This window comes from Ictalurus furcatus, chromosome 16 (assembly GCF_023375685.1).
Source record: "Ictalurus furcatus strain D&B chromosome 16, Billie_1.0, whole genome shotgun sequence".
NCBI classification, from domain to species: Eukaryota; Metazoa; Chordata; class Actinopteri; order Siluriformes; family Ictaluridae; genus Ictalurus; species Ictalurus furcatus.
The window spans coordinates 10,304,135-10,317,281 of record NC_071270.1 but is presented as its reverse complement, the minus strand read 5'-3'; the positions used below and the strand labels follow the sequence as shown (position 1 = coordinate 10,317,281).

At 40.2% G+C, this 13,147-nt stretch overlaps 1 protein-coding gene across 3 annotated transcripts in view; it reads left to right on the top strand.

The window, feature by feature from the left end:
- The first annotated feature begins 1,145 nt into the window (after positions 1-1,145).
- The window catches only part of stard13a (StAR-related lipid transfer (START) domain containing 13a), a 44,535-nt gene continuing 32,533 nt past the window's right edge, over positions 1,146-13,147 (top strand). Inside the window, exons 1-2 of one of the 3 annotated variants that reach the window (XM_053644769.1) lie at positions 1,146-1,171; positions 1,587-1,825. In XM_053644769.1, coding sequence (XP_053500744.1) covers positions 1,702-1,825 — 124 coding nt within the window. In that variant the 5' untranslated portion in view covers positions 1,146-1,171; positions 1,587-1,701. Of the gene's footprint in view, positions 1,172-1,394; positions 1,826-2,251; positions 6,672-13,147 lie in introns of those variants that run through there. The other 2 variants (XM_053644768.1, XM_053644767.1) reach the window with 2 other exon arrangements.

Genomic DNA, 13,147 nt, shown 5'->3' with positions numbered 1-13,147 from the left:
AGGTCTCCCTGTAGGAAAATTAGTCTACTGGGGATTTTTTTTTTTTTCTCAAATTCATTAAACTGATCATTCATCACTATGACTAGATTGCATTTCTGCCTTGAAAAGTATGTACATGCCAGCAAGCATTAAATAGTCTGGGTTACTTGAATAGCTTACAATGTATGAAGAGTGATTCCACATCTGGTAAGCAGAAAGATAAAATGGTAGCAAACCAGCTGTTGGTGGTAAAAATACACACAACTGTGCTACATAATTTTGTGCTGTAAATTCAGAGTTGTGGTCACTGGATGTATGATAAATGAAGTCTAATTTTAGGGATAAAAGCATCTACACACAATTCTGGGAATCAGAAGTCATCAATATAGTAACCAAAAAGATTACAGATTATAGTTATAGATTTGCAGAAACACACATGAATATGTGAGAGAAGGTGATGGATGGTTGAAAACAAGTTTGTTTGATCAGAAATGAAGTAATGAGAAACATCTTATTTTTGATCCCCTGAAATGGGGCTGTATAAAAAGAGCCCTATGTGTCACTCATTATAGAAATACTGCTGATATTCTGCACTTTGGTCTCACTGTTACATTTTGAATTCACTATGTTAAAGAGAAAAACATGGTGGGAAAAAAAGTTTAGTTTTGTTTAGTTTATTGATTTATAAAGCACATTTAAAACAACAGATGTTGAAACCAAAGTGCTGTACAAGAAATATACAGCACAATTAAAACCAATGAAAAGAGTAAACAAAAACCAAAGAAAAGACCAATGAAAAATTTACACCCTCAGTTAAAACATGAAGAATACAAATAAGTCTTCAAAGAGGATTTAAACACAGAAACGGAAGGGGAAGATCTAATGTGGAGAGGAAGACTACTCCAAAGCCTAGGAGCAGCCACGCAGAAAGCCTGGTCACCTTTAGCCTTAAAACGTCAAGAAAACATGGTCCCATGTCATGTTAGAGACTTCAAGAATTCCTTGTTGTATGTTCAAAATTTTAAGAACCCCTTCTATTCTTTTGTACTACATACAGACTAGTACTAGTACAAACATTACAAGCAATGAGGAAGCAATGAGGAAGCAATGGGGGGGGGGGGGGGGGGGCTTAAAAAAAAAAAAAAGACACCTACAAGAGACAAATGTTTACATTTTGGTTAGGCTCCTGAAGGTAAGGTTAAGGTTAGGTTTAGATGTAGGCATGCATTAATTACTTCCATTATAATTATGTATATAGATGGTCCTCACAAAAATAGTAAGGCAATAGTGTGTGGGTGTGTGTGTGAGAGAGAGAGAGAGAGAGAGAGAGAGAGAGAGAGAGAGCAAGGTTACGGCGTTTAGGGGTGAGGCTTCCAAACCAATCTGCAATCTGCTCACTGCTGAAAACTTCACATCTGTCTCGGTCTCCGTTATTCTCACCAGCTTCTTACCAACAACGCTTTCTCTCTCTCTCTCTCTTTCTCTCTCTCTCTCTCTCTCTCTCGCGCGCGCGCGCCTGCTACAGTCAGTATGACGCACGGCCAGCTCGATTTCACCGACACACGCTCGCGCCAGGGAAAAATGTGACTGTACTGTTCTTGCGCAAGGTGACGCAGCGGCGTGAATCAGATGGAGTGACGACTATTGCAGCTAAATCGCGGGTCCCGAGCCTGGAGCGATAACGGTGCGCCGCGGACACGTTATAATGCGTCATATTTCATAATGACGACGAGGCGAAAGTCAACAAAGCTGCAGCTGCGGCGCTCGATCAGCGAACAGCTGCGCGACTCCACGTCCAAGGCTTGGGATTTACTCTGGAAAAATGTCCGAGAGAGACGACTTGCAGGTCAGTACAGCAGCACCGCATGCTCCTCATCGCCTTTACATAGAGTTTCAGAGAACTTATTGATGCTGGGACTGAACGCGACAGCACAGCGAGCTCCGCAGAATGATGTCAGCGGCGCGAGCGCTCTGTCTGCTATTTTGGGAAGGTCAAGTTGAAGTTAATGTTTCCGACATGCATGCGTCAGCTGTAATGCACAAGTGTGTACACTGAAACATAGTACACTTTTCCTGACGTTTCTCACCGTAATTACAAGCTTCTAAATTCAATTAAAAAGCAGTTTTTTGTGAATGTACCGTTATTTGCAAAAAATAACGGTCTGTCCGAGCTAGTGTTTGTTATTTAAATCTTTTATTAAATCCTACTGTACATTGCTGAACTCATAAAGAGGTCATATGGCGTTATGGGTCACACAGGTCCCGTGAGATGAGCTCCATTTCTCTGACACCTCTGAGTTCATTCTGCTGAATCTTCACCTCCCTCAAACCCACACAGTTCTGTCCTTCCTGTGAGGCTCAATCCAAAACTACACACTAGCATACTAAGCATGCTCGCCAGCTGTGCTTTGCTTAGAAGCCAAGTCTTTGGTCTTAGTCAACAAGCAAAAGAGTTTATCACACACTGTGGACTACGTACATACCAGTGGTGGTCTCCTGTCCTGACATAGCTATATAGTACAGTAGGCTATATTCTCTCACTTTTTTCTTTTTCTTTTTTAAGTTTCATCTAGTAAACAAGTTTCCTGAAGAATTCTTTTAAAAGTTTAGTTTGTAGTTTATGGATGTAGACCATTAATTCAAGGCTTGAGTTTAAAATATAGTGCTCAGAAAATATAGTGCTCAGCGTTTTACTTATTTAGATAATTGTTTTGGCTAACATGCACTAATACCTGAATTAGTACTTATTTAAATATGAACTAATGACGAGTTAAGGCATGTACTAATGAAGAGCTAACGAACTAATGAAGAGATAACCTTACCTACAACGTGAGGCTTATGAATTTTATAGCATAAAATACGACCAACTTAAGTACATGTTAGTACATGTTTGTTAGTTAATGTATTAATTAACATGTAGGGGTAAATTAAATCAAACATGCTGTTTAAGAAAGAATATGAATTAAGTGTGCATAATTTCAAACTGTTTATATAATTCGCCATATGCAGCTGTGTACACAAACATCACTGGATGGCTTTGCATTACTTTCGTAGTTTACATTGATCCTCTTTATTGAACGTAGAAAGACGCACTAATAATAAACATTAATACTTTCATCTCAGCGCCATTTGTAACAAACGGTTACAAAAACCTGATTTAAATTATGCATGCTTGTAGTGAATCACTGTGCTGAAATGTTTTGCCTGGATATTTTGCTCACCTTCTTTCTCATATTCTGTGTTATTCAAGTCAGTTAATGTACATTTGGGGTCTGTTTATATGTCTGGAAGTAATGTCTAGTGGGATATTTGAGTAAAAACCTGGTGTTAGTTGGAAGTGCAGAGAATGCCCTTCCAGAAATACATGGTTTTCAGTGTAAAATAACTTAAAATGTGTTTCATAGACACACTTCCAGTGGACAATTGACAAGAATAATACAAAAGTTAAAAAATAGTAAGCTGTATGACCTTTAATATCTTTACATATACCGTAATCTCTCAGGGGCTATCAATAAAAGTTGGCCTAAATTTGTGGGCAAAATGTAGAAGCTAGAGTAAGTGGGTGGTATGGATGGCTAAGAATAGATCTTGCGTCCTGGGTAACTTTTTAAATCAATATATAATTTAGTGGAGTTGGTCCTTATTCTGAAAATGTACACTATCAAACCATAACAATGGTTGCAAGCTAAAAAAAAAACTATGTTCTAACATTGCAACATATCTGAAATAGCAAACAGTGTATGTGTTCACTATCCTCTGCAAGTCCAATGCTATTTCAGGGGAAAAAAGATCTAACTAGTGAGCTGCTTTACCTTAATGGGGAAACCTAGCAGTCTCTAGGCTAGCAACATTCCAACCTGATCAATGAGGCAGACAAGTTCAACACATGAAAATAGTTTGCTTTATACCTTATGGATGGCATGGTGGTACAGTGGCTCTTAGGTTCGATCTAGAGCTCAGGTCTGTGTGGAGTTTTGCATGCCCTCCCAGCATCTGCATGGGTTTCCTCTGGGTTCTTTGGGTTCCTTCTACATCCCCAAAACATGGGCTGGCTATGCTAAATTTCCCCCTAGGTGTGAATGAGTGTGTGCATGGCACTGTGGTGTTCCTGGGATAGCCTCTGTATCTACAGAGACCGTGCCAGGATAAAGCAGTCACTGAAGATGAATGAATTTTCTCACTCTTTTTTATGTGTTCGTTGATTCTTTCATTGAGGAGGTATGAAGAGACAGCTACTCACAAGCTTCATTTTCCATATAGGCTGATTTATTTACTTTAAAAATTGGGCTGGTTAATGCAAGGCTAAATTCTACAGGTATGATGCTACTGTTTTTGTTTACAAACCTGGTAGCCTGTTAGTTGGACTAATTAGACACTGAATTATAATATAAAGGCTGATTAATACATGTGACCCTCATAGAAATAGAGGAAGATTACTAGCTCAAGTGTTTGTAAGCAAGCCACACAACTTTTCTCACTCCATTGTAGTGCTTACTTATTAAGTACACATATCTAATGAGGATAAAAAGGGCACAATTTTAAATGCTAATGCTGCACAGATACACCTCTGTCATTCTCAATCATATGATTCCATTCAATAGATATTTTCTAAAATTATATCCCAAGGCTATAGCACATGGTGATGCTGAACCAGTCTATTATATCAACATTTTCCCCCACATTTTTCTTCTTATGGTCATCATAGCAATGCAAATATTTTAGCAGATCTCGGTGTATTTTCATGAACTTTTGTGCATTAGTTCCAGTTTGCTTGTAATCTAATACAGGTGGAATTTGGGGATTCCCACTTTTGGCTCAGTCGGTATGATTAATATGGTATGTGGAATGTCTCCTGATGCCGTCTAACTCAGGTGGGCTTGGATTTAGCAGAGTCCCACCTGCATGGAATAATGCACGATTAAATAGAAAGTTTATTTGGTTGTTCATTTGATAGGAATTTGGAGATTCATGCTGCATTTAAAAGAGTACAGAGATTATGAAAATAGGCCATGCTGGATAGTAAAAGAAAACTTTCACATTTCTAAATTTAAAGCTGTAGCCACTAGGGGTCAGTGACCTCAAAGCTGTTGCCTGCAGTTTTTGGCAAAGTCCTGTCCTGTTAGCATCTGGAAGCTGCTATGGTTTGGCATTTCACTAGTTAATTCTTACTTTGATGGTGAGATTTATGGGTTTTTGAGGGCCATGTCTGGCTTGGTCTAATGTACAATACATAACCCACTTCACCGTCACTGGTCGGTGGTCAGTTAGGTTGCATGTGATATATTGTGCCTTTCTTTCATGTTCCACATCTAATCAAGATGAACAGAGACAAGAAGATACTAAATGTGTAGTCTGTATGAGCTCAGGCATTTAGTGAGGAATGTTAGTGAGCTCTTTTCAGTCAGGGAGAATATAGGGCAGCACAGACAACATCAACATCAACCTGGCCATAAATCAACTCATATACACTGTAGGAGATGGGAGATGTGCATGTGTGTGTGTGTGTGTGTGTGTGTGTGTGTGTATGTGTGTCTATGGTGCAGCGTCAGCTTGTTGTCACTCACAAACTTACCAAGCATCAAAAATGTGGAAAATGCCTTAGTTTAGCTTAAGTGCATTCACCTTAGTGTAGTTAAAGTGCATGTTTGTGTGTGTGTGTGTGTGTGTGTGTGTGTGCACAACACACAAATTCACTACATTCTTTGCATGAACCATGTAATAAATCAGATTAAATAAATCAAAATAATACATTTAACCAACTTCATGTGTGTGTATTGGCATTATGTACCACAAGGGGGGGATCTGTGTCTCTGTAACAGAACTCATTTCACAGAATTGCTGAGCAAAAAAGTGATTTTCTTCTCCTTATTTGCTTCTTTGCCTTCTTTATATTTTGTTACTGCTGCTGTAAAAGGAACATCAACTTAATATGTGACCAGTATTTTTTGTATATAGTGCAAATATTGTAAAAGTATAAGTGGTCTAATCTTGGGTAATCTAGGTAGCATTATAGTTAAGTTGAATCATATGGTGCATTCATTATATTAACATGAACGCATGTGCACATATTGAAGCACATAAACTCTACTCAGATTTTCTTTTTCTTTTTGTCTTTGGAATGTTTGGAATAAAGCACTTTTTGGCTCTTCTTCCAATATCCTGTCCTTATTGGCGCCTCGCTCAGTCACATGACTGTGAGGTGGGTAGATCGGAGAGGAGTGTTTTCTGAGATTAAAGTTGACTTCATGTGTATGTGTGTGTATGTGTTTGTACAGTAATGCAAAAAGGTCTTAATGCTACTCCCAGTTCGAGTGGGAGTGAGTTTCTTAGCACTGTGGAATGTGGAACAGCTGTGCCTCACTGTGTGAAAGCTGAAGGAGTGTCCAGGAGATAAGACGGGCAGAAAGAGAGACACTTCCTGTAGGTATCCACAACTGTCTGTGGAAATTGGTAACGAAGAAAGAGAGAGAGAGAGAGAGAGAGAGCGAGAGAGAGAAAGAGAGAGATACAAACAGAGATGGATGTAATGACACTGGAATTACCAGACAAGTGTATGGACACTGAGCATTTTGGGAGCATGACACCTGAGACTCAGGACATTTACCTGAGGCTGGACAGTCACCACAGGCGATCCGGATTGCGTTTGGCCCGAATCGTTGCCCGTCAGCAGCTGGTCCAGAAGATAGTGCGAGGTGAGAAGGTGCACAGTGCACATGACTGACCCACTTTTGCTGTCTCAGTCCTGTTCTGCTGAAAGAGCCTTCAGTCAGAGTTACTGTAGTTCCAGTTCTGGACTAGTGGTTCCGTGGTGTACTTGAACAGTTCAATGCTAGCATTAGATGCATTGCCGGTCACTGCAAAATTATACAATTTTAGATGACATGCTTTTTGGTTTGTGTTCAGTTAAATTCTTTACATCATTTCAGTGTGTGGGTAATTACCGGATTGGATTTTGTTCTAATCTGTATCATCTGTGTGCATTTAGCCTGCATTTTACTACTTTCCATTGAGAACATTAATTATAATTTTACCTTAATTATTATTTGATCTTTGAGTTTGTTCAAATTGTAATATGGTATTGTTGTGAATGATGCTTTTTGGAACAATATTATTTGTTTATCTTTTTTTTCATGTGGTAAATCTGAAACTCAATATTGTAAACCATAATAATAGGTTAGACCTTGATCATGAAAGTAAAGTGTAATAGCTACATACACTACCTGCAACCATGGCAAACCCAAAGACACTTCTGCATCTACAGTATAGCCTATGACTATCCAGCATTTCATTGTGTAAACAGAGCTGTACACTGACAGCTTACTTTCTTTAGTGGTGGGAAGAGGCTGAAAAGGTCTGCTTAAAGGAAATGTGTGATAGAGCAGGGAAGTCTCTTGAGACAGAAAAGAAAGTTTCTTAAGATAGATCACCTCATTATAGTAGAATCGGTTTGAATCGGTTTAAACCACCGATATGGCTCAGGACATTGATTGGGATCAGAGAAGCTGTTGGAATTCTACAATGTTGTCTTTACACTGCTGGGTGGACACCTCCACTGCACACCTCCATTGAGCTGTGTAGTCCTTCCTTGGGAAATCAGAGAACGTGTCTGTCCTTGCTCCAGCGTGTTCTCACAGCACCCGTAGTGATTTATTATCCAGCCAGAGTCTAAATTAGACACGATTATTGGTACCACTAACTCATGTTCTGATGTAATATATTGCAATAATAGTTTCTCGAAATAGACCGCATTATATTGAGATTGTTGATGTTGTTACTAGCTGCAAACGGACCAACAATTGAATTACTCTGAAGCTCTTAATGCAGAGATAAACACTACGGGTCTTTATCCTCCATCCAAATGCACAGTTTTAGTGCAACCTTTTGTGATTTGATTGTAGTGCTTGGGGGTTGGGGGGTTTGGTGCTGTTACTTAGTAGTGTGTTCGGTGTGAGAGGGTTCGGTTTCAAACATGAGAAATTTTAAACTTGCCCTCAAATCCTCTTCAGTTCAGAGTTGTGTGTACTTCATCCTGTACATGGTCTTCTAACATTGTCTTCCGCTTCAACATAATGTTGTGTGTGTGTGTGTGTGTGTGTGTGTGTGTGTGTGTGTGTGTGTAACATCATAACTGTAAGTATGAATAAGTCACTCTGGCAGCATGCTATGGCATGCTGTAAGAGTATGCTTCTTTGTTATAGTGTTTGGTTCTTGTTTTAGCAATTTAGCTGATACAGTGAGACTATGCAACTTAGCAATCACATGAAGGCTTATTTGATTCATCTAATGAAATCTGAGTGAAATGATCATCTAATTAGGCGATGTTTAAATGTCACAAGAAGCCACAAATGTCACAAGAAGACAAGGCTGGAGTTTGCAGATATGATAAAGCCACACTACTGTGACCTGACTGCAGATGAGGTTTCCCCAAACTGGCAGCATCCAAGAGCTGGTCCCCCTCCATACTCCACAGAGCTTGGGTAGGATTCCCTGGTGCTCAACATCAGGAGTTAATGTGACATTCTTGTCTGCTAACAGCTATCAGTTTCACCAGGCCAACCACATGGTGTTGTTTTCATTTTTTACCATTTGTGAGTATTTTGTGAGCACTGCATGTGCTTTGATTTTACTATTGCTCATTGCTGTCCTCTGTTGGTGGAAACATTCCTACATCTTCAGAAACTGCTTTATCCAAGTCAGGGTTGAGGTTGTTCTGGAGTCTGTTCCAGGAGCACTGGGGACAAGGCAGGAATACGCCATGGATGGGAGGCAAGTTCATCACAGGGTGCCATGCACACACACACACACACACACACACTCACACTCTCTCTCTCTCACACACACACACACACAGACTTAGGCAAATTTAGAGTAGTCAATCCAACTACCAGCATGTGTTGGGAAGGTGGGAGGAAATCTGAGAAACCGGAACAAAGCCAGGCAGATATGGGGTTAGAACACAGATAGTACCTGAGCTCAGGATTGAACCCTGGAGCTGTGAGGTGGCAAAAACCGCTATGCTCCAGTGCCACCAGAATTATATATTGTAATTTTTAATTACTATACAGTATCTCACAAAAGTGAGTACACCCCTTACATTTTTGTAAATATTTGATTATATCTTTTCATGTAACAACACTGAAGAAATGACACAATGTGCATCTACAATGTGAAGTAGTGAGTGTACAGCTTGTGTAACAATGTAAATTTGCTGTCCCCTCAAAATAACTCAACACACAGCCATTAATGTCTAAACCGCTGACAACAAAAGTGAGTACACCCCTAAGTGAAAATGTCCAAATTGGGCCCAAAGTGTCAATATTTTGTGTGGCCACCATTATTTTCCAGCACTACCTTAACCCTCTTGGGCATGGAGTTCACCAGAGCTTCAGTATGTCACAGTACATGCTGGCATTCATGGTTGCCTCAATGAACTGTAGCTCCCCAGTGCCGGCAGCACTCATGCAGCCCCAGACCATGACAGTCCCACCACCATGCTTGACTGTAGGCAACTTGACTGTAGGCAAGACACACTTGTCTTTGTACTCCTCACCTGGTTGCCGCCACACACGCTTGACACAATCTGAACCAAATAAGTTTATCTTGGTCTCATCAGACCACAGGACATGGTTCCAGTAATCAATGTCCTTAGTCTGCTTGTCTTCAGCAAACTGTTTGCGGGCTTTCTTGTGCATCATCTTTAGAAGAGTCTTCCTTCTGGGACGACAGCCATGCAGACCAATTTGATGCAGTGTGCGGCGTATGGTCTGAGCACTGACAGGCTGACCCCCCACCCCTTCAACCTCTACAGCAATGCTGGCAGCACTCATATGTCTATTTCCCAAAGACAACCTCTGGATATGATGCTGAGCACATGCACTCAACTTCTTTCGTCGACCAATGCGAGGCCTGTTCTGAGTGGAACCTGTCCTGTTAAACCGCTGTATGGTCTTGGCCACCATGCTGCAGCTCAGTGTCAGGGTCTTGGCAATCTTCTTATAGCCTAGGCCATCTTTATGTAGAGCAACAATTCTTTTTTTCAGATGCTCAGAGAGTTCTTTGCCATGAGGTGCCATGTTGAACTTCCAGTGACCAGTATGAGGGAGTGTGAGAGCGATGACACCAAATTTAACACACCTGCTCCCCATTCACACCTGAGACCTTGTAACACTAACAAGTCACATGACACCGGGGAGGGAAAATGGCTAATTGGGCCCAATTTGGACATTTTCACTTAGTGGTGTATTCACTTTTGTTGCCAGGGTTTTAGACATTAATGGCTGTGTGTTGAGTTATTTTGAGGGGACAGCAAATTTACACTGTTACACAAGCTGTACACTCACTACTTTACATTGTAGCAAAGTGTCATTTCTTCAGTGTTGTTACATGAAAAGATATAATCAAATATTTACAAAAATGTAAGGGGTGTACTCACTTTTGTGAGATACTGTATATCCATCTTTTGATTTATATGGAGGTCATAGTGTCTATCTTATGCGGTCTAAGCAATAGACTACATATACTTCAGGTATGGCAGCACTATTAATTACATCTATATTTCAATCATGACTATGGCCACAATCTTGTTTCAGTCTTAGTAATGTTTGTAATTAGCATTTAAAAGATCAACTCAATTATTATTATTATTGTGATCCAATATATGGGATTGAAAGTACTGTTGTTCATTGATTTGTTAAAAAAAAAAAATCCTAAATTGATGTAAACGTGAATAATTGTTATAGATAATTGTGATATTTAATATTTTTTGCATTATTATGCACCCTAAATTTCAAGGAGGTCTGTGATGTTTTAGTTATTGCATGATTTAGTTGTCCCATAATGTTTGTTAAAAGTTTTTTTATTATTATTATTATTAATAGAGAGTACATTACTCTGGATGAGATTGGTTGTGTTGCATGTGTACTAGGCTGCATGTAAATCTGTAGATACATTGTTCAACTAAAAGGTTCCAGAAACAGTTCTTCAGAATGATGCTACAGACTAGGAACCATTTTGTTTTCCTAAAATAAACATTTTAATTGATGGATTTTTGAAAATGAAAACCATTTTTGATAATACCACTGAGAATGGGGAAAAATCCAACCAGCCATAGATTAAAATCACTGACAGGTGACATGAATAACATTGATTAACTCATTACAGTGGCACCTGTCAAGGGTTGGGATATATTAGGCAGCAAGTGAACAGTCAGTTCTTGAAGTTGATGTGTTAGAAGGAGAAAAAATGGGCAAGCGTAAGGACCTGAATGACAACTGGTGAACCGGCGACACGGTCATGGGCGCCCAAGGCTCATTGATACGAGTGGGTAGCAAAGGCTAAAGTGTCTGGTCTCATCCCACAGAAGTGCTAGTGTAGCACAAATTGTTGAAAAAGTTAATGCTGGCTATGATAGAAAGTGCATCACAGCTTGCTGTGTATGGAGCTGCGTAATGTAGCTGCAGACCGGTCAGAGTGCTGACCTCATCCTCCACTGGAAGCACCTATATTAGGTGCCTGGTCTGAAGAAGCACGTTTTCTTTTACATCATGTGGACGGCTGGGTGTGTGTGTGTGTCGCTTACCTAGGGAAGAGATGGCACCAGGATGCACTATCGGAAGAAGGCAAGCCGTCAAAGGCAGTGTGATGCTCTGGGCAATGTTCTGCTGGGAAACCTTGGGTGCTGGCATTAATGTGGACGGAGTTCAAGCGGTTTACTGCCATTTTACTTGCAGGCTATTATTATGCCAAGTGTGTGTCTGGTGCCTTCTTCTAACCTTGCTGCTACACACACGCACACGCACACAGACACACACACCCAGACACACACACACACACACACACACACACAAGCAGTCTGTCTGTCCCTCCTTAGTGTGTCTCATTCAGTTGCTCTTTTTTGATGCATTATAACAGATCTCATTTGTGCTATAGCACAACTGTTACTGTCTGCCTCCTGTCTATCTGTCTGTCTGTCTGTCTGTCTGTCTTTCTCTCTCTCGCTCTCTGGAAAGGGAAGACAGAACGCAGACAGGTTGCACACACTTTACCTTTGTGTGTATGTGACTGGTGATCCATTCTCTCATGATTGAGGCGGGGGTCATGGGCCGCAGACACTACATGATCCAGCTGTTGTGAGAGGGAGGGGAGGAGTAGAGGAGGGGTCACAGGCAGGAGTGGAGGGGGGGGAAGAAACACACAGATGTCAAGGAAAAAGAGAGGTTCACATCAGAAGATCAGATAGTGTAAAGATAACAAATAAATCCGGATGTTTGCTAATTAACTTACCACTGAACACTGAACCCTAACAAATTCAACAGTAAAACTTTATTTTCTAGATTTTAGCCCTTTTTAAATTATAGCATGTTGAAATTTTTATCTTAATTATAATCATAATTTTGTGATGCTTTGGAAATCTACATTGAGTAATGAATTTTATGATGTTTTCATACCGACTGTGTCTCAGAATTCATGGGTCAGCTGCACCTAAATTATTAATAATGCATTATTCAATTGTGAATTTTCATATTTTCTACTTAGAACTAAATCTTAATTGTTTAATTAAAGTACATTTTAACTTTCAGGAATAACATCTGATAGACGCTAGACGGAATCGTTTTTATGTGGGTTCATAACACAGGAGTTCCAGAGTTGTGTTTATGTTAGAGAAGAGCTCAAATCTTCATTTTGAAAGTACTTCAGCATGTGTGGGAAAATGGCAGAGGTCCAGATGTGTGTGTGTGTGTGTGTGTGTGTGTGTGTGTGTGTGTGTGTTCTGATGGAAAAGGAGGGGCAGTTATATGAGGTCATTCTGAAGGCCCACTATCCATTGTGTATGTATGTGAAGGAAATCCACCACACACACACACACACACACACACACACACACACACACACACACACGCACACACATTGCTACAGCTGATATTCTCAGTGGTAATAGGAAAGTGATCACGAGATTTACTGTAGAGCAAAACTGATTATTACGACAAGTCATCCATCACTTTTGGAATTTTCTGTGTGTGTGTGTGTGTGTGTGTGTGTGTGTGTGTCAGGGGACTGCATGTGATTTGGATCTAGCTGTGTGCTAACCTTGTTTGTTTAAGAATCCACTAAGTGATTTTCCATTCCTGGAGAATAGTCAGGGAATAGTCTGGTGTTTACAGTAGGAGTA